Source organism: Lynx rufus, unplaced genomic scaffold (genome assembly GCF_022079265.1).
Source record: "Lynx rufus isolate CCGP_SWC_20201006 ecotype Redwood Valley unplaced genomic scaffold, mLynRuf1.p SCAF_6, whole genome shotgun sequence".
Lineage (NCBI taxonomy): Eukaryota > Metazoa > Chordata > Mammalia > Carnivora > Felidae > Lynx > Lynx rufus.
Genome location: NW_025814878.1, coordinates 16887090 through 16909803, shown reverse-complemented (window position 1 = coordinate 16909803; position 22714 = coordinate 16887090). Strand labels below are relative to the sequence as shown.

The 22714-nt window shown below is 41.1% G+C and overlaps 1 protein-coding gene and 1 long non-coding RNA gene across 11 annotated transcripts in view; one reads left to right on the top strand and one right to left on the bottom strand.

Annotated features, from left to right (window-relative positions):
* AIG1 (androgen induced 1) overlaps positions 1–22714 on the top strand; it is a 255378-nt gene that overhangs the window by 180418 nt on the left and 52246 nt on the right. For 6 of the 10 annotated variants that reach the window (XM_047102975.1, XM_047102976.1, XM_047102970.1 and 3 more), the window contains one exon: positions 16831–16946. The exons of the other annotated variants lie outside the window; for them this stretch is intronic. In XM_047102975.1, the coding sequence (XP_046958931.1) occupies positions 16831–16946 (116 nt within the window). The remainder of the gene's footprint in view (positions 1–16830; positions 16947–22714) is intronic. 10 annotated transcript variants of the gene reach the window in all.
* LOC124529062 (uncharacterized) overlaps positions 19537–22714 on the bottom strand; it is an 84611-nt gene continuing 81433 nt past the window's right edge. Inside the window, exon 3 of the long non-coding RNA XR_006966287.1 lies at positions 19537–20096. This is a non-coding gene — a long non-coding RNA (uncharacterized LOC124529062). The remainder of the gene's footprint in view (positions 20097–22714) is intronic.

The window sequence follows — 22714 nt, the reverse complement described above, 5'->3', positions numbered from 1 at the left end:
TTAGGTGCCAACTGCACCCTGGTTAATAAGAACCCAGTTACACGTCACGGAGGCTTATTGGCCATGCCTGAGACCATTTATACAATTACCGTAGCAGACTTTATAACCCCCAAATGAAGTGGTCATGAGGAATTTTGCCATGTACTGACCAGTTTCTTGCTTCCTAAAAACACGACGTTCACATAAACGGCAATGGTAGCGCATTCATAGCCTTGCAGTGCAGTTGTGAATTGTCAGGCTCTCGTCATGGTAGATATTCCCTCCATGAACTTCACAAATAGAGGTTTGAGCTAGCTGCGCTGCTGACTGTACGGCCAAGACATGGGATGTGCTGGCAAACACAGCTTGAACAAAGACCATCCGTGTTCAGTGGACGCTGTGATGTGCCACACAGGTCCCCTTTGGAACAAAGGACTTACTTCCCCAGCAGCCAGGTATGCTGCCCTCTTCAGCCCGTCCTGTAAATCATCTCAGGGGACTGTCCTGAGGAGAACTGTCTTGCTAAAGGTCAGGTTCCTTCCCTGTTTCAGCCCACAACCCATAACCAGTCCATGAGGGCATAAAGAGCAGGCCCACCTACTCCAGTTCCTGGCAGTTCCGAAGGGCATGGCTGGCTGCAGAGCTCTTGATGGGTCAGCCATGCTGAGACCGCATTGCGGGCTGGTTTCTCCCTCTGCTGCACTGCTCGTCCTTCTTCTCCCCTGACAGGCGCTGATGCTCAGAAACTCCCTAAGAAACCTGCTGCATGCTGGTTTCCATCTCGGAATCTGCTCCCCAGGGAACCTGACCTGCAACACTGTGGCAACCTGGGCCCCCTAGGTCTAAAGGTGATATAAGTTAGAAATGCAACACTGTCATTTAAAGGGCAAGCATGAGAATGACTGAAATGAAACAGATATTATCAAGGCTGACAAAGATGTGGAATCAGTGGGATTCTATATGCCAATGATGGGAGTGTAAATTGGTACATTCACTCTGGAGAACTCTTTGGAGTTATCTACTACAGCTGAACACCCAGAAGTGTGCCCTGCAGCTCCTCTCCTCAGTATATAGCCAACAAAAATGCAAACATGTGTTCCCCAAAAGAAGAAATCCAGGAATACTCATAGCAGCATGGTTTCGTGATGGACCAAACTGGAAAGAGCCATGGTGTCATCAACAGGAGAATAAATGAATCAGTTGTGTTGTGTTCACACAGTGGAGTACTATACAGCTGTGATAATGGAAGCCCACAACTCTACACTTCAGCATGGATGAGTCTCACAGATGGAATATTGAGCAAAACCAGCCAGGCACCCCACCCCCCCGCAAAAAAAAAACACATACTGCATTTCATTCACATAAATCTTAACAATGAAACAAAACTACTTTTGTGTTCAGACTCAGAGTAGTGGTGACCTTGGGGGGATTAGCTGTGACAAGAAGGGGTAGGAGGAGGATATTTTGGGGGACTTATAATGCTCAGTAGCTTGGTCTGGGTGCTGGTTACTGGAGTGAGTTCACTTTGTGAACATTCATCTCCTGGACACTTATTATTTGTGCACTTTTATGTATATGTGTTACAGTTAAGATGAAAGTTTACACAGTAAAGAAAGAAGGAAGGGCAGATAAAAACACTAGATGCAGAAATGTATAATCAAGGATGTAGACATGAATTCTCAGGACTTGAACAGGATCCCTGCTGTCCACTGAGGGGCCTGGGATCCAGAAGGGCTCGAGGTCATGTAGCCAGCTAATAGTGAATGGCTTGCTGGCCCTGTTTTCTCTTCACACCCCCTCAGAGAGAAGAGCTTATGCAGACACTACAGTCTCCATTCTTCTGTACTTAGTGCTGGCCATACAATCATTGAGGCAGCCTAAGCAAGACATACAATGTGCACGGAAATATGGCTTGAAAACAGACATGGAAGGGACATTGAACCTAACATACTATGCCCAGAATAACAGAGATGCTATCTATTTCCTAGAGGCCTCTTTCCACCCAGGAACTACTATTGGGCCATCCACACTTCTATAACCATCAACATAACTTTGTGTAGAAAGTGTGTCCTTATCTGTTTGCAAAACCAAATTAAGAGTCTGCAGAGAAAAACTTTTGAGCCGTGAGCTAAATTACCGCTTTCTCCTTGACTTTCCCCTATAATCTTTGGGAAGAGTGAAAGTTTGACTTCCTCCTTGCCGATTTGGATGCCTTTTATTTCTTTGTGTTGTCTGATGGCTGAGGCTAGGACTTCCAACACTATGTTGAATAACAGTGGCAAGAGTGGACATCCCTGTCATGTTCCTGACCTTAGGGGGAAGCTCTGTTTTCCCACAGTGGGGAGAATCGTGGGTGTTTCGTATACGGCTTTTATGACTTTGAGGTATGATCCTTCTATCACTACTTTCTTGAGGGTTTTTACCAAAAAAACAATGTTGTATTTCATCAAATGCTTTCTCTGCATCTATTGAGAGGATCATGTGGTTCTTGCCCTTTCTTTTATTAATGTGATGTATCACATTGATTGATTTGCAGATATTGAACCAGCCCTGCATCCCATAAATAAATCCCACTTGATCATGGTGGATAATTCTTTTAATGCATTGTTGGACCCAGTTGGCTAGTATCTTGTTGGGAATTTTTGCATCCATGTTCATCAGGGAAATTGTGCCCTATAGTCTTTGGGAGAATACTAGGATACTCTACTCTAAGGACTTCTTCTGACACAATTACCTTCTATCATGGAATCACTGTAGTAAAAAAGAGCTAAGTTATGACTACTTTGTATGTGTTTAAAATAATGTTTCTTTTTTATAATTTTTAACATTTATGTATTATTTTTGAGAGACAGAAAGAGACGGAGCTCAAGCAGGGGAGGGGCGGAGAGAGAGGGAGACACAGAATGTGAAGCAGGCTCCAGGCTCTGAGCTGTCAGCACAGAGCCCGACGCAGGGCTTGAACCCACAGAACTATGAGATCATGACGTGAGCCAAAGTCATACCTTTAAACGACTGAGCCACCCAGGCACCCCTAACATGTTTCTTTAAGACTCAAATTTAGTTTAATAGATAATAGAGTCAAGCTTCAATATTAAAAGTGAAATCTGCCCCATTCCTTAAGTATGCTGTGTGCGTGTGTACGCTTGTATGTGTGTACGTGTGTTTACACGTGTGCGTGCACGGGTGTGTGTTCGCATGGATGTAATTTGTGTATGTGTAGATGCACATGCACAGCCTCTATTAATATGATACTGTTTACTAGGTGCATGTCACTGTCTGGAGACTCACAGCTCTCTGCTTTCGATTACACTCAGACTAGTCCAAAACCCCTCTGAACTAACCCTAATCAACTTGGAAGCCACCAGGCTCAGGCATGAAGCTGTCAAATGTGAGTGTTTGCAGATGTCAGTGCAGGATGGCAGGCATCCAGGAGGACGGATCAAGGCTTAGTCACTGAAACATTCATGCCAGCGCATCCCAGCCCCAGAGCACCATCGCAGCCGTAAGGAAAATGTGTCGTGACAGTAAATCAATAACCTCTTGGAGACGATTCGTTTCTGAAATATCCCTGATTAATTATGCCAGCACACTCTTGGCAACAGTACTTTGCTCCAGCATTAACCTAATGCTTTTTGCATGAAGCAGGATTATAACTGTTTCTCATAAGTCAAATTTGACATTTCAAATCGGGCTTTAAAGGTTTGGGTTATAGATTTTATAATGTCTTCATGTCAAACATAATTGTTCTTATTGCTGCTGGTAGACATTTGCCGATCAATCAGCATAACATTTATTTTATCGTAAACAAGGGTAAATGAAAACCACTTGAAATCATTGTATTTGGAGACTCAGTTGAGGAAGGTTCTTTAGGATTATAGAAATCTGCTCATACACTGTGATAGAGGAGTGTGACGAAATTATAAAGGTCACTGGGAACATATTACTGTTTCTCGCTTCAAAAAATTCATAACTCTATATATTTTGTGAATATGCAGCTTTAGTTTGGTGACTTAGTTCCATGTGAATATTGTTTGAGGCAAAGTAGCCCCCTTCTTCTGTAATAGTGAATTATAGTTTCCGTGCTTTCAAGATGAATGTATTATTTAAAATTTACTTATATATTGCATCCAGGAACTTATTTTTTATTCCTCTTAAACTGCCGGGTTTTAAAATAATAAAACTAAGGAGAGAATAGGGTTTACTTAAGAGAAAGTCTTACTATCGGTCTTTGAACAAAAGTTTACTGAGACCCTACTAAGTTTTCTGTGCAGTACAGGGAGCTGAACCTACAATGGTCAGTAAGATCTGTTCCTTCTCCTTAAAGAACTGTTCCCACTGTGTTGGGGTCTCCGTCCTTCATGTTAACTGTAGCATTATGAGCTATGTTAATATACTATATATTCACCCCAGCTTGAAAATGCATTAGCCTAGAAGCTCCCATGTAACTTCTTTTAATAATAGGCCATGAACAGAACTAGGCACAGCGGCCTCCCCTAACTGTGGAGGTGCAGAGGAATGATTCTTTAGTAAGCAGAAAATGACCCTGTCTTATGTATATACTACAGAGAAGGTCCCAAACATCAGGGGGTTGCAGTCAGAGAAAAGAGCACGAACAAAGGCATGAACACATAAGGCCTTTGGGGGGAACAGTGAAAGCTGCCCGTTTAGAATGGTCTAAGGTTAATCTAGAAACATAGGTTAATACAATGGTATGAGCCTTTGAAGGCAATGCTAAGAAATTTGGACTTTGTTCTGAAGATCATGAGAAGGCTTTAGAGAAGGAAACCAAATGGGCAGAATTGTGTTTTTAGAGGAATACCCTAACATTGGAGGATGCTGACATATATGGATAAGTGGATTTGTTGAGCTCAAAATAATTTTTAAGAATCACGCCAATAACATTAAAATCCTAGTTTCTTCTTTTTGAAGTTTCTTTGTTAATTTCAGAGTGTTCCTAACAGTAGGTTTTGTGTTCTATATTTGTTCCCTAAACTTGTCAGTGCATCACAGTCCTTGAGAGGGTTTCAGGTTGTATCAGCTGTGGAAACCCCTGATTACGTTTTCTCTCTCCTCACCTCCTACCTGTACCATATCCCCCATGGCTCTCCCTTCTGCCATTTTTCAACCCACCTCCTAGAATGCTTTTCAAAACTTCAAAACATTTTTGGGACGCCTGGGTGGCTCAGTTGGTTAAGCGTCTGACTTCGGCTCAGGTCATGATCTCATAGTTTGTGGGCTCGAGCGCCATGTTGGGCTCTGTGCTGACAGCACAGAGCCTGGAGCCCGCTTTGGATTCTGTGTCTCCCTCTCTCTCTCTGCCCTTCCCCAGCTCACACTCGGTCTCTCTTTCTCTGAAATAAATAAACATTAAAAAATTAAAAAAAAAAAAACTTCAAAACATTTTTAAGGAGAGTAGAGCAAGGAAAAGACAAAAAAGGTAGCATGAATAGCATCCCAGAAAGAGAGTACTGTTCCATGTCAGCAGATTGGGGCTATTCTCACCTCTGCCCCTTTACCAAGCTGAGGCCCTCAGTACCCATGGGATTTACCCCCAAGCATGAACAGAAGGTCTGGCCTCATGGTCTTCTTTGTAAACCTGAACGTAGAGCCATTCATCCCGCAGCCCCTGGAATCTTACCAAGGTGAATGGGGGTTGAGAGGAGGCAGGTTCCTTCTCTCAGGCACAGCCATAAAACCAACCCCTCTCCGATATCTGTTCTTCCACTAGCAATTTCTCTATCATTGGGCCTTCCCAGATACTCCAGAGGCAGCATGGCCCCATGGTTCAAAGGGTGGCTCCGAAGCCAAACTGTCCAAGCCACCTTATGGTTGGCAACCTTGAGCAACTTTCTTTACTTGTCTGTGCCTCAGTTTTTGTAAAATGATTGGCAACAATATACGCCTCAAAGGATCATTGTGAGATGTAAATGAGTTTTAGTCCATGTGAAGTACTTAGTAGGATTCCTGGCACACAGTAAATTTTAGACAGTATTATGTGGCAACATGGGAGATCTTAAGTGGGAGAGCTCACAGAATAACTTCAATTATTTCTTGCATGTACCATGCAAGCCCTTCTTACTATAGGATCTCATATAATCCTCATACAGCCCTAATGAATTTGGTCTTTTCTGAGGTGAGAGACTTTAAATTTGTATGAGCCTAATTGAAATGCATTCCCAAGAACGATAACCTACGGGGATTGAAAATCTCTGCTCTGTCCTGAGATATATTTGAAGAACCTGGAATCATGAGTGCCGTTAGTATTTGCTGAGTGAACGAACAGACATCAAGCATGGGAAACAGTGTGTCTGTCTCCATAAAAGCACGGGTTTTAGAGTCAGGTAGGTCTGAGGTCTAAGGCTGGCTGCACCATTTACTAGAGGTACATGACCTCTGACAAGTTAATCCTTCTCTTCTTCCATTTCCTCACTTATAAAATGAAGATGAAAATAGCTATTGCTTTAGAGTTGCTGTGGGAACTAAAATATGATACTGGTGGACAGTGTCCAGCATAAAACTGAGCATATGTTAGGAGCTCAGTGAATGGTAAGCTATTCTTGTGGCTGTGTATTCAGTATGTATGCACATAAATTAATAATGGGGGAAGCAACATAAAACACAGAAATCACGTTTATGTGTTTACTCGTCAAATACGTATTTGCCAAAATTAAAGACTAGCTTTGTTTTTGTTCTTGTCCCTCTGTTGTCTTCAGCATCACAGTACTTTAGTGCTAAAGTGGAAGAGAAAACAAGAGTGGAAGGGGGGCCCATAGGTGAGGGGGCTGCAAAGAGGGAGAGGCTGAGGAAACCCTAGAAGGAAGTCAGGGAGAGAATAAAGTCCATTCCACAAGAAAAGGCAAGTCAGGTAGAGGGAAAGAAGGGCAGGGGAGCAAGTTGGTAGAGGGAGCAAGTTGGTTTTATGGCTGTGCCTCTCGCCAATCCACCCTCTCCCCTGCCGCCGGCTTGCTCTGTCTCCTGTAAATACCCCAGTATGTTTCTCCTACTTCTATATTAAACTCCATGGAAGGAGTTGGAGCGTCTGGAGGTATCTCTGCTTCCTACAGGACAGAGTCCATATAAAGCACTCCATGATTTGGTCTATGCCCACCTAACCTGTCCAAACTGACTTCTTCCTTCTCCTTCACGTCCTGCAGTGGTGACAGACATATCAGTGATGTATGCTGTGCCTTTACACACTTCTTAGCTTTGTGAATGAACTTCCTCCTTGAAGCCCTAGACACACTTAACGACCCAGTTCAAGTGTCTCCTGATGCATAGAGTTTCCCCATGTCCTGCCTGAGCAGATCGGATCACCCGGCCATTGTACCATCACAGGTCTGCACGTTTGCATGTGTCTCATCATATTGTGATCATTTGACTGCCGGAGGACAGTCACGAGAGGTGTTGTTCTCTGAGAACCACAAACACTAATTGTACAACGTTCATGGAAGAAGTGAATATAGGGCCCTTTAAAGTTGCTTTTACAGCACGGATCATCTCTGGGGTCACATTTACAAAAAGAATTCTTTTTGGTGGCCCACTGGCTGCTGGGTCCACAGTACAACTCCCTAACTGTGCCACAGACCCTTAGCCCCTGTGGATGCCTTCCTTAGGAAGATTCAGCAGGAGATATTAACTGGCCTCAAGTCATGTTAAAAATGCTTTTTAAGGGGTGCCTGGGTGGCTTAGTCGGTTGAGCATCTGACTCCTGATTTTGACTCAAGTCATGGTTCCAGGGTCATGGGATCGAGCCCTGTGTCGGTCGGGTTCCACGCGGAGTATAGAGCATGCTTAGGATTTTCTCTCTCCTTCTGCCCCTCTTCCCCACTTGCACACTCTCTCTCTCTTTCTTTCTAAAAGAAAATAATTACAATAAATAAAAAATTAAAATGCTTTATAAATGCAGAGATAATAACTCAGTAAAACAGTGCCACTGTCCCACTGTAATTATTTCTGTGATGCACCGTTTGCTCTTAATTGCAAAGATCTGCACGTCTTGGTTTAATGCGTGGCACTCTTTTGTTTATTTGGTCTAATTATTAAAACCATATCCTAATGGTTGTTAGGGCTAATGTTAGGACTGGGTGAGTCCCACATTCAGTACTGACCTCATGAAGAGTTTTGGAAGTGCCTGGAACATACTGGCCCTCGATAAATACTGGTTCCATCTGAGTCTGAGTTTCTGACCCTGGGTCCCATTTCTAACCTGATTCTGAGATGCCTGTGTAGACCAGCCGGAACAGGTACCCGATACCACAGCAGAGAGGGGCCATCAAAAACACTCTGGCAGTTTCCAGAGAAATTCTGTGCCATTATTGTACAAGCATTGCCACACTAAATGCGGCGCCCGGGCCCTCGAGAGCGGGAGGCTCGGTCTGACATGTGGAGAAGTGGTCAAGACGGGCAGTTCCCTATCATTCCAAACACTGAAATAGCTCTACTGTGAAGCAAGTGAGGGAGGATGGCACATTTTGAGCTGACCCATTAGTAAAATCAGCAAAGACCGTTTCTGGCTGCAGGACAAAACTCGGCAGGTTTTCCGAGTTAAAAATTTAGGTGTTTTAGAGCCTGTATCGGCTTTGTTTCCATGGTGCCTGGGATGTCATTGCAGATCCTCCCCTCCTCCCCACCCCCACCCTCACCCTCCCACCCCCCCCCCCAGCCCCCGCTGATTCTGGATTTACAGTCGCCCCAAGGGAAGACCCACCCAGTTCTGTGCAAGTCCCCACCCAGCTCTGCTTCTCCCTGAATTCATCAAACATTTGACTTATTTGGAGAGCCCAGAAGCTTTGCAAAGTTCGGATCAGTCAGCATTTTGTGATTTTTGCCAGACTTCCCTAATGTCACCTTTTCTTATGTTTTAGATCACATTTTGCGAATACAGTGGGCTTCACTTCAAACTTGGAAATCCCTTCTTGCTTTATGGCAGAATAAGATTTCTCTCTTTTAATAGCACCTTTTATTCTATATAAGTGGGGGAGGGGGTGGAAAGCAAGCAAACAAAATATTGAAGTTACAGAAGCGCCTTGGGTGGCTCAGTCGGTTAAGCGTCCAACTCTTGATTTCGACCTAGGTCATGATCTCACAGTTCGTGAAATTGAGCCCCGTGTGGGGCTGCATGCAGTAACAGGGAGGCTTCTTGGGATTCTCTCTCTCTCTCTCTCTCTCTCTCTCTCAATAAATAGATAAGTAACACATCTAAAAAATATTCAAGTTACAATATGGAGTGTACAACTTCCTGTATCCTAGATCAGTTTTCTAGTTGAAGATTTTTATTTATGGTATACCTATAAATTGTTAGGACACCAAAGGGACTCTCCCTTGCCCTGTCCTGCTAGGAAAGTCTGGTCATTTCTCTAGCCCTGCCTGCAGCCTGGATCGCCCCGATAATGCAGGTGCATGATGACACCCATGCACACACATACAACCATCCTTCAACTTTTTATTTGTGGTCAAAAGTGGTCACAGGGATGTAAGAAACTCTAGATATGCTGACAAACATGAAGGCAAGAACCACCATGGGCTCTACTCTGCATCCAATAAACCAGACACCCTGGAAGCAAGGCCCAGCAATCTCATTTCTAACAAGCTCACCAGGTGATGTGATGTACACATTACTTTGAGAACACTCCCAGAGGTCTGCCTGTGTCCTGCAGATGCACACGGGCAGACATGGGATTGCCAGCTCTCTTATTACCAGCTGAGCAGGGACTGGTCTGGTACCTCATATTCAAAGGCTGATTTTGCCCCCAAGGAGGAAACAGTTTTTGTCTGATGTTCATATGGTATGGGAGCAGTACTGTCCTATTAAAAAATATTTTGGAGATGGGCGCTTGGGTGGCTCAGTCGGTTAAGCATCTGACTTTGGCTTAGGTCATGAGCTCATGGTTCATGAGTTTGAGCCCTGCATCGGGCTCTGCGCTGACAGCTCAGAGCCTGGAGCTTGCTTTGGATTCTGTGTCTCCCTCTCTCTCTGCCCCTCCCCCACTCATTCTCTGTCTCTGTCTCTCTCTCTCTCAAAAATAAATAAACATTAAAAATTTTTAATTAAAAAATTATATATATATATATATATGCATATTGGAGAGAAGGGGAAAGACCAGAGAAATGGCAGTTGAACATACTCTTCAGATCTTGTCTATTGTTTTTTGTATTGTATTTTGTATTGTACACTCAGATGGCAATTCTAGATTCCAGAGCTCTAAAATAATCCTGAGCCATTCCCTAATTCATTCATTCTGCTTGCCTGAATTCATGCCATCACACAGCATAGTTTACATCCTTCTATTTATCCCACAATAAAGTTTATTCTAAGACTTCCCTGGAGTTTGTAGGCTACTGATTGCCATCACAGACACTCAAAATGTCTATCCTGGTGGCACGTCCAGATACTTCTTGTGCATTGTAAGCCCATTTCCTTAATCCTGTTAAAACCCTTAGATTCCTCCATCAGTACCTCCACTTCCTACTCATCTTCTCTCCATTCTTCTGGCAAAAGAACATCTGTTCAGAAAGCAAATGAGTTAGCTCCAAAAGGGTACCGCTATGACGCATAGGTCATCTGTTCCGGTGCATCAAGAGTGTAGCTCTGATGATAGATAATTGACATGGCGCAGGGACCTGGTGTTAAGCAATATTGACTTGCATAGTGAAAAGGTAATTTCTTCTCAATTACCTTTCAATCCCTCTGATTTCCTCTAGAGAAGTCTCTGTTTCACACTAGTGTGTCTTTAATGCCCATCCAATGCCGACGGACTTCCCTACTGAGCACATACAGAAAAGGCCTCAGAATAAGAGCCATCAACCAGACCAACCTATCTAGCCAACACATAATAATATCAATTAATTTCCATTGTACTTGTTTTTGTAATTATCTTCTATGTATGAAAAGTGATATTCTATTCATCAGAGTTTATAAGTCTCTTAAGTTTCCCTTTAAATACATGTAGTTTTTAATGTGAATTCGATAAGAAAATAATTTTTTTATTTAAAAATTTCTTTAATTTATTTTTATTTTTTAATTTTGTTGAAACCCAAGTTAGTTGGCATATAGTGTAATAATGGTTTCAGGAGTAGAATTTAGTGATTCATCACTTACATGTAACACCCAGTACTCATCCCACAAGTGCCCTCCTTAATGCCCATCACCCATTTTTGTCTTAATTTATTATTTTTAATTTTTTAAATTTAATTTATTTTTTAATTTACCTCCAAGTTAGTTAGCATATAGTGCAACAATGATTTCAGGAGTAGATTCCTTAATGCCCCTTACCCATTTAGCCCATTGCCCCTCCCACAACTCCTCCAGTAACCCTCTATTCTCCATATTTAAGAGTCTCTTATGTTTTGCCCCCTTCCTGTTTTTATATTAGTTTTGCTTCCCTTCCCTTATGTTCATCTGTTTTGTCTCTTAAAGTCCTCATACGAGTGAAGTCATATGATTTTTGTCTTTCTCTGACTGATTAATATCACTCAGCATAATACCCTCCAGTTCCATTCACATAGTTGCAAATGGCAAGCTTTCATTCTTTTTGATTGCTGAGTAATATTCCATTGTGTGTGTGTGTGTGTGTGTGTGTACCACATCTTCTTTATCCATTCATCTGTTGATGGACGTTTGGGCTCTTTCCATACTTTGTCTATTGTTGATAGTGCTGCTATAAACATGGGGGTGCATGTGTCCCTTTGAAACAGCACAACCTGTATCCCGTGGATAAATGCCTAGTAGTGCAATTGCTGGGTTGTAGGGTACTTCTATTTTTAGTTTCTTGAGGAACCTCCATACTGTTTTCCAGAGTGGCTGCACCAGCTTGCATTCCCAAAGAAAATATATTTTTTTTTTAAAAATCAGGTTGCATGTAACAGGGCTGCATTATGATTTTTTACTGTTTTATGCCCTAGGCACTTTGCATTTCTGGGTCCTTTCCAACATTTATTTATATATACATATATGTATGTATATATACTTATTCAGATATATATACACTTACACATATAAATATATATTGTATGTTTTATATAGTGTACATATGTGTATATATGTATTTATATATTATATATATAACATTTTATGACTGTATTAGCATAAAAATGAATATAATCTTCAACTCTAAAAGTTCATTTTTTTCTTCTGATTGTAAAAAAAATTAAAACACTTTCATGGGCCTTGGACACTGTGTCTACTATGCCTAATGCCTCGGTGAGCCCTCGTATGTGATATAGCAAACCTTAAAATTCTAGCTCATCATGACTGAAGTTTGTGGTGCACTAGTTTAATGCAACCTTCTCATTTTACCCCCCAAAATATATACATATATATATATACTGAGCTTCACAAATGTACAAGAACCTGCTTGAAGTCTTATAGTGTGGTAAGACACAATCAGGACCCAGGGTCCAAATGCTAGTTTCCACTTAATTACACTACATTCTTCCTCGGAGCCTCTCCTCCAAAAGCCTTTGTCTTAGCCCATCGCCTTCACATCATAATTAAGTCATGGGTGATAGACAACACCTGGGGGATCCTTTCTGCAGGCTGACCTTTACCTTGGGGTAAAGTTCATGGTGATAATCACCGTTCCATAAAGAGAACCCATCTGAACCCCATTTGAAAAAAACAAAAGGGATGCAAAAACCCAAGATGGATTTAGACTTCCCTTTTTGGACATAATTTTCTGATCACAGTCTCATCAAAATTAGCAGCAATGGAAACTTGCGCTTGGGATAGGATAACTACTTACATAATAGAGCAGTGCTTTCCAGGATAGAGTTTATAGATTAGATCAAAGGTTTATTTCTTGTGCTGTCAACTCTTCATCTTACATAGTGCTTTAAAAAAGCAAAGAAAGAAAGAAAGAAAGAGGAAGGAAGGAAGGAAGGAAGGATGGAAGGGAGGAAGGAGTCAAATCTCAGCAACTCAGCTGCGGGCAATTGTTCTGTTGACAATGCACTATAGAAAAACAGTCCAATACAATTCTTAAGAGCCACCGCTGGAAACCAGACTTTATCTCTTTCTTTGTTTATCCAGTGTGTGTCTATACCTGAGAAAACTTTAAAAGGTATTTGTTTTTGAGAAATAGAAACAGATCATTCCTGAGTATACTCTTTTTTTTTTCAGTTGTCAAATGATCCTTTATTGAAATATTTTCCTTTGTACTTCTTAAGTAGCTGGGCATTCCACTGTACCACTGTTAGTATCATCTATGATGTCATGAAAATGATGGCCATCAACACTGCATCCCACACACTGAGAAGTCCCCAGGTTCTCTTTACTGGCTCTAGAGAGCTCTCTGACTATAAAGATCGGTACTGCATCTGTCAGGCAATGTTGGCCATCTCATCAAAAGTGATACTTCCACTGTGCTTGATGGGCTTTTGCTTCTCTCTGTCTCTGGTCCCTGGGGGCCTTTGACACTGGGGGGAGAGGCAGAAGGTACTACTTAATCTGGGTCTGTCTATTCAGAATGGTCAGTTTCACTGTCATTCTTAGACCCTTCCAGTCACCTGTTGCCTTGGGATGTCATCATCCCATCATTGCCTTTTTGGGTGACAGACCCAGGGTCCAGTCTTGGCAGCTGGGGCAGACGTGGCATCGACTTCCCGGCTCATGCACTTAAGGTCTGTGACTTTGATCCCGTTGAGGTGGAGTTTCGGAGACGTGGTGGAGGCAGCAGGTACCAGATCAACCCAGAGTGGGATAACCAAGAAAGTTGCACCTTGACCTCTTCTAGGCCAAAAGACGAAAGAGCTGCCTCCAGCCATCTTTATCATCACACCACTGAAAATTCCTGACTTTATGCCAGCTGGTTTTATTATTATTATTCAGAATGCTTATATACCACAGGAAAGAATACATTTGGCAAAATATATTCCTTATAGTGAAGACCTCTTTATTTTGAGGCTCAACTAAAAAAGAGTTCTGGCCAGTTGAATGACAACATAAGTGATCTTCAATCATGCACTCCCACAGGTTTATTGAGTCAAAGATTACATAACTATATCTTTTAAAAATATAATTCTAATATAGAAAATGGAGCCTAGGATTTGGAGACAGGACTGGTCTTGAACCCTTTCTCCAGCTCTGTGATCTTGGGCAAGAGAATTACCTTTTCTGAGTCTTTGTTACCTCATCTGCAAAATGAAGTTAATAATACCCATTTAAGATGTTGTGTCAAAGATTAAATTATCCCTACAAATATTTATTGAGCATCTCCTATATGTCAAGCTCTTTCCTACAAATATCGTGGTGAACAAAACATAGGATTATCATTCTTGTACAGCAAGTGGTCTTGGATGGACTTGAATATTTGAATATTTCCTTCCTAGTTCTTAAGTCATTCAAGCAGAGTGTTGCATGAAGTGGATTAGAACTGGATTTCTTGTACCTGTAGTTCTAAAATAATTATCCCTCTGGCTGCCCCAGATTTTGGGTAACAATTGGGCTGCTAAAGGTTACTTAGAGATTCAGCAAGCCCATTTACAGATTTTTCCCATTTTTTTAGTTTATAAAATCTTACCAACCCGCAGAGCAACGTCTATATTTGCTATAAATATTTGTACTACTTTTACTTTTGTTAATATATACTGTTTAACAGTAAATATAATTTGCATTATAGACTTTTAGAGAGGGAGATATATATTCTTTAGTGCCTGAAAATTCTGAATAAGTTGTTATCCTGAGATTTGCCCCTGGCGCAATTGGCACAGGCACAGCTGGCCTCAAAAAGATCTTCTGTTATTGATGATGTCATTGATGGAACAAGTAGCTCCTTTTTAGCGGTGATGATGCCATTAATGAAGTGATCTAGAAAGATCTTCACTTTTCAAAGAGATTTTCTGTCTGGCATCATCAGAGTACATCCTAACCCTTCCAGGTGTGGCATCTGATAATCAGCAAGTAGGCTAGGTAAAATAATGACAACCAGATAAGTAAGAATACTCAGATTAGTTATTTGAACTTATATAATATAGAAATGTGGATGATTTTATACTCAGTTTGGAACAATGGATGAAGAGGTAGAATTTAAACACTTTTTAATATTCACAAGTCAAAAATAATATATTGTCGCCATTCTATAACCCACACAGGCCATCCGAGTCAGCAATATCTTCGGTGTAAATGTTTGATTTGCAGGGATTTTTTTTTCTGTGTGAGATTTGACAAGACTTGGCCTTGTTATTAGCTATACATTTGAATTTTACACATGAATGCACCATTGTAAAACTAGTTTTGGTGTTTCAAATCAGTGAAACTTCAGGCCAATGTCATCTGAGGTGACTGGATTATAGTGAAAAAAAAACCAATAAAATAGATCTTTAAAATACATACTATCTCTGTATCAACACACATGTACATTTTGCATGGTTCCCTTCAGTGCTAATTATACTGTTTGAAAACAACAATAGAGAAGCAGAGAGTAAAAAAATATAAAGTTACCCAACTGTGGAATCACCCACCCGACATTCTAGGAATACTATTCTCTAATTACTATATACTGTCAGTCAGAACAGCTATCTAGAGGAGGACACTTAAAGCAAAGAATTTCTACTATCAGTATTTCTTTTAAAATCCTGTATTTCTGTTTTCTCTATAAATATAAACAATATGTTGCTTCAAAGATGTTCACTTTGATATCACCACCATGTCTCTTCCTGCCACCTGGTTCCATTTTGCCATGATACCTATTAGATTTTGAAAATTATAACATTCAATTTCCTGCATTTTCTTTGAATATGCAAACAATACAGCAAGAGAGGAGCAAAGATTCTTTCATGGCCCTTAGGAGGTACTAAACAGAATTCAAACTTACTGGTGGTTCAGTTCTCAGTTCTGCCATCTTCTTACTCTTGAGAAACTCCCGTTTTGAAAGGCAAATCTATACCCTAACCCAATTTTACCTAAGATCTTTGTCCCTTATATACCTGGCTATCAAATTTCAATACCCAGACAAGCTGATTTTCCTTTCTTGTTACCAAATTTCATCCACATCTTGGCCCACTAAACTGAGCATCTGAGTGGCCACTGCATCCAAACAACAAATGGGAAGGTCCTACCAAGCTTCTTTGGAGTCTGACTTCAAACATCATATCTAAATACATGTACTGCTGTTACAAACCAGTACATCCTTTCTGGAAGCTAATTTGGCTTCGTTTCCTAACCTGCTGCTGGTACACACATAATTTGGCATTATGTATCAACAGTCCTAAAATCTTCATAGACTTTAACCATAAGAAAATAATTTAACATTCAGAAATTCAAAGAATTCTACAAAAGATATTCATCATGACATTTTTCATAAATGAAAAATTGAAGATCTTATACTACTTAATGTCCAAGAACAGGAATGGGTCAAATAAATTTTAGTATATCCACAAAATGGAGTTTTAAGCAGCTATGGTCAAGATTGATATTCTAGGAGGATTTCTAAAGTGGCATATCAAAAATTCTCACGCTACAGTCCAAAACAAGATTGTGTGCACAGTACAATGTTAACTATGTATAAATAATATGAACAAGGAGAGGGCAAAAAAGGACATCTACCAAAACACTAAAGTAGTTATTTTTATTCCTTTCTTATGTTCTAATACATCCTTCAATATTATTGAAATTTCCTATAACAATCATAATAAAATAAAATTTTAAAAATTCAAACACAGGAGAAAAATGCCAATGGAGTGATCAATGCACCACTTGCTTTCCCATCCCTCCTACCTCTTAGGTGAGCCATACCCAGCTGCTGTCTGCTGTGGTGCTTTTGCTAGGAATCTGCACTATCCATTCTCCTACTAGAGACAAAACAACTATTGAGGGGCGATAAGAATCTGTGTCACCTGTTCTCTGTTCTTTTTCAGCACACAACAGTTTTGCCCTTTATATTAATCGAGATGAGGACATCACACCATGCGTATCCCAGCAGGAACAGCGGACTCGCCGCCATATGTACCTTCTCTGTTGGCTATATATTATGGTAAGGACAGTGCCTGCTGGGCTTTCGTATTGTATTAGATTTTGCACTGCTAAATTTGGGCACATATTTCATTATGGATATAATCACTAACAGATTCACACTGCGTGCCTCATTTGGTCCAGGACCTGGGCTTTGTCTCATTTCCCCAGATGCTTATATTTTTAGAAAGTATATGCCAAACCTCACACAACAGGAATTTGTTGAACAATCCCATGTAAGCAATGGTTCTTCCAAGGCTACATTTTTCAACTCTTTTTCAAACTAAATGTTTTTCTTGGACAGCGATTTTATTGCTTAAGGGCTTTTTGCTTGGGATTTTTTTTGTTGTTGCTGTTGTTGGTGAGCAAATGCAAATGAGAACAGAAGAAATGGCCTCTTTAGAGGAGTGACCTTAAACTTCAGAGGAAACGAGGGAAAATGGACATTTTCCCGAGTCAGTTTAGAACCTGTCTTGCAATTAGTGATTATAGCATGCATTGAAGGGTTTTGTTTTTTCAAATTGGGATAAATAAATCACAAGAAATCTCCACTTGGCCTCTGGGGCACGAATAGGTCCCAAGTGGGTGGTGCCACATTAATCTGATAACAGTACAGTTGCCTGTTAAGTTTACTTCACATTAATTTCAGTTCTTATCATGTTTTAATGTTTCAAAATTATTCCTTTTAAGACAGAGAATTTCTCACTTCTCTTTAGAATTCCAAGTCCTCTTTGATATATTAGTGTACACAGAAGAGGTCCCTCCTGCCAGCATTTCTGCCTCTTGGGACTCTCTTCCTGAGTTCTGGGTCACCATCCTTTCCTTTAAGACTGAAGGACTGAACAAGTTCTCCCAAACACCCCAGAACTGTACTTAATCCCTCCAGAATCCCTGAGCGCTTTGGGAGGCCCAGGCAACCATGGAGCGTTTTGCTCCAGCCAACTCAGAAATACAAAATAAAGGTCAGTACAGTGCTTCACATACTTTGCATGAATGACCACATAACGCCCCAGATCTGACCAGAAGGGGAATTTGTTTCTAGGAAGTCCTACCTGGTGGTTGGATCTAAGGGAACATCCAGACAATAGACCCCAGGACAAACATGCAATAACATTCACTCCATCTGCCATTTCATTGACTAGTCAAAGACTGGGGAATGTTTGTTTTCCTAGTCACTTCCTAGATCTTTTGTTTCCACCCAAAGTGTTAAGTATTGATTTTCTCTGATAGAAAAGGTCCAGATGATCAGGGCTCACAGGTGAAGTGTGACTGAAATTATGTCTTAAAACTAAATATATTTACTTTATATGTATTAACTTGATATTTAAATGACTCTTATCTTTCAGAAGAGTCGTGTAGTGAAGCATGAATTATTCTAAGGATACGTTCATTTAAAAATCAAAAATCATTAAGAATCAAAAACCCCCTTAGCCTTCCCATATATAATCTCATTACGGTGTACTCATATATGGTTACCTCTGGGAGGGGAAGATTTTTATTCTGAGATCTCTGAATGTATTTCTGTGAATTCATTTGTATGCAATTAAATTACCTGAATCTGGGAGCGCCTGGGTGGCTCAGTCGGTTGAGTGTCCAACTTTGGTTCAGGTCATGATCTCACAGTTTGCGGGTTCCAGCCCAACATCGGGCTCTGTGCTCACAGCTCAGAGCCTGGAGCCTACTTCAGGTTCTGTGTCTCCCTCTCTCTCTGCCCCTCCCCCACTCATGCTCTGTCTCTCAAAAATGAATAAATGTTAAAAAAGTTTCTTTTTAATTATCTGAATCTTACAGAGCCCCAGAAGTTTCGGGAAATATATACTTTCCAATGGCTTTTCTTCCACTGTGGGTACATTTAGTGCACATTTCAAAGAGACACATGGGAAATACCACATACCCTTCATTATAGACCCCCAAGATCCCTCATTAAAATGAAGCATTACTCACGCTCTTCATGCCAAGTGACGCTTGCCAGCTCTGTGTACTCCCTACGTAAACCAGTACTTGTTTGGACATGTATTTGCATTAACCAGCAAATTCCCTCAGATATGTTCTGAGAGAGCTTTCAAAGTAGACTTTTTCCTTTGGTCTTCTGCCCTCGGTATTCAGAGCTATGCCAAGTACTAAACAATGCCCCTAACATCATGTCATAGGATATAAATCCAAGGATTTTCATTGTTATCAGAAAGGTACTGGTTTTTGCTTCCTACCAGACTATCCCACAAGCCGCCATACCAGTGACACAATAGTAGAAGGTTTGGGATACAAAATCTTTTGATAGCATACCAGGATTGTGACTGTACATTCCAGAACCTCGTGCCAAAATGGAAGAAAGCATTCCTCTTATCATGTGCTAATTATAAAACACATAGATCTCCCCTGCAGTCGTCTGCACGGTAGAGCTGAACCTGGACCTCTGCGGCTGCTGGCCAGGCTGTCTGTGCTTTGCTCTGATTCTCGTTTGCTGTCCATTCTCACACGTCTCCCTCCCCCATGTGAACCTGTTCTATTCCTAGATTTGGATAGCCAAAGTAGAGAAAGCAAGGGATATGGGAGCTTTCCCTCAGAGACTGGAGCCTACTGAGCTGCCACCCTGAGTGGCTCCATTTCCCAGCCTCCCTCAGTCCTCCTAAGCTGAGCATCAGAAGTCATCCTGGACTCCTTCCCTGTCTTCTTCTGCCCCCACCATACTTCTCTCCACTTACCCAGGTGCCTAGGACACAAGCATCTCCCTATACACTTATGGTGGGCTGTTAACTCCTTCTCTGCACACCTCCTCTCCATCTTCATCCTCCCACACATTCTCTGCACCCTAGTTGGGTGATTTCCCCTAAAAAATGAGATGACCCATATTAGCTTATGCAGAATACAACACAGAAGTCTTCTTGGTTTCTAATGCAACAGTAATTGTCAGGAAGTGTAATGACTACCATTCTTTTGACTTTTCAAATATTATGTTATTTAGTTCCTCAAATAACCTTTTGAGATAGGTATTCTCTGACCTATTACACAGATAAGGAAACTAATCTTAGTTTAGAGATTCTATGAGCTTAGAAAGCATATGATTTGCCCAAGGAAAAGCCACTTATTCTTATTGTTACCAGAGCTGGAGTGTGGCTGCAGTCTGTACAGTTCACCATGCTCTCCACTGCCTTCTTCTGGATGAAGAATGCGTCTGTGGGTGAACAGATTAAGTGCATGTTATAGTTTTGGTTTTGTCTCGAAGCAATATATCGGAAGCAGCATGTCTAATAGTTAAGGCCACTTCCTAGGTTAGGATTCTGAGCCCTTCACTTTATTTCTGAGCTCTAACTTACCCAGATATAAAATAGGGTTAAGGACCTCACGTGGCAGTTGTGAGGACTGAGTTACATGTAGAAGCCATGGAACAATGCCTGGTACACAGTAAAAAATTTCTATATTTTCTATTATTGTTAGTAGTAGTAGTAGTGGTGTTAATATTAGTATTTCTATATTTGCTATTCTGAGAACAGTAAATAGTAGCAGAGCACATAGTGTTTTCTTATCAAGGGTTTGAGACTTTTAGTTACAATGCTATAAGCCCTTTCTTTTCCTTTTACTCTTTCTCGCTCACTCATACGCTCTTCACTTTAAAAAACCAAAATAGCCCTAAAGTATATGAAAATATCTTTTTTTTTTTTTTTTTTTTTTTTTTTTTTTTTTTTTTTTGCTTTTTAAGTTTAGAAGGACTATAAGGAAATCTTAACGGGGGACTGAGTAAAACAGAGCTCAGAGCTTTAAGATCATGGAATATTGACTGTGGTCACCCTCTAGTTAACAAATTCTGTAAGAGAAGACATCCTTACTCCACCTGATGCAGGACTCCTGGCACCAGTCTTTTCCTTGGCTGTGGCCCCACACTACCTCACATCTTTGTCTCCCTGGAGTACTGGTGCTGCTCACTGCTGTGCTTTAAAATCTGAAGGACATAGGAAGAGGAAACTACCCAAAATCTAGGAAATGTATATCCCAACGTTTCAGCAATGGGTCTTCTTTGGCCTGAGAAGGCTTCTTCCAGCCCCTGTCCATTCCCCCCTCCCATCGTGGTTCTCATTCAGTAGAGTCCACATGAGATCTCAGCGCCCATGCATAACACATGTTAACACTAAATTCAAGGCATAGTCAGGAGCAAGGAGGCATCACAGAAGGAGAGAAAATAAGTCCTAGGAGTTTCTTCTTATGGGTAAACATTTCTTGTCACTACGGTGAACTTATTTAAAGCAGAACAAAGATTTCTGTTGTCTCTGGGCTCTACTGGTTTTTGATAAATTTCATATTCCAAATCTCATTACCCCAGATGGGTCCATTGTGCAGTTCTCAAAACAGAAAATAAAACAAAGTAAAATCTTTCTTTTATGATATAATCTTAAGCTGCCCTAAATCAGAGTTCTATCTCCACCAAACTGATTATCCCTCAGCTATGCAACTGCAGATTATTTTTTGTTTTCTTATTGAAACTTTTCTTTATTTCCTCAAGTAAGTGCTGGAGACATATGTTTTTTACTTTTTATTGTTTGTTTGTTTGTTTATTTAGAGAGGGAGTGAGAGCACAAGCAGGGGAGAGGGACAGAGGAAGAAAGAGAGAGCATCTTAAGGAGGCTCCACACTTGGCATAGAATCCAATGCAGGACTCAATCCCATGATCCTGGGATCATGACCTGAGCCAAAATCAAGAGTTGAATGCTCAACTGACACAGCCCCCCCCCCAGGTACCACAACAAGCATTGCTTTTTAAAACAGAGGGAAAAAATACTAAAAATAAGAGTGTACTCAAATTGGAGGGGCGTCTGGGTGTCTCAGTTAAGCGTCTGACTTTGGCTCAGGTCATGATCTTGGGTTTTGTGGGTTCAGGCCCCACATCGGGCTCTGTGATGACAGCTCAGAGCCTGGAGCCTGCTTGGGATTCTGTGTCTCGCTCTCTCTCTGTCCCTCCCCCACTAGTGTTCTGTCTCTCTCCCTCTCTCTCAAAAATAAACATTAAAAATGTTTTTAATAAAAAATAAGAGTCTTAAAAATAATTTTTAGCCATGAATGAGTGAAATTTTATGGTTCGTGAGTTTAAGCCCCACCCTAGGCTACGCTCTGACAGTGCAGAGCCTGCTTGGCATTCTCTCTCTCTCTCTCTCTCTCTCTGTCCCTCCCCCCCTCATTCTTTCTCTCATTCTCTCTCTCTCTCAAAATAAATAAACTTTAAAAGATAATTTCTACAAAAATAGTTAAAATTTTTAAATTTAATTTAAAAGATTTTAAAGTGAAATTTTAGACCCCTACTAAAGTGAAATTTAAAGTCCCCCTACTTAATTGGATGCTTCTTCACCAATTAAGCCAATCTGGCCAACATGTAGTTGTTCTCTAACTAGCAGATGACGTTTTCCTCTGTTCAACTGGAACCTTTCGCTCCATCATAACTGCGTATCCTGATGACTTTTACACCTGTCATAGTGTGTGGAAGTTTTCCTGATTTCCTGGCAGTAGAGTATGAGGAGTAAGAAAGAGTAAGGTGCTGAAAAAATAAGGCAGCAAGTACTTGGCATTCTGAAGAGAGGTGCCTTTCTTGGATCTTATGCTCTCATAAGCCCAAGCACTCTGTTCCCTTATGCATCACCAAAGCCAACCACATTCTTTGCTGTGCTCATCTTCCCCACCTTCCTTCCTCAACCTGGCTTGGGAGAAGGAGGGTGTCTTTACAGCCTCAAGTTTGGGGTCTAGAGGAGCCACTGGGGAAAGAAGTGCCTCCCCACACTCACCAAAGCCAAGTGTAAGAGGTTCTAA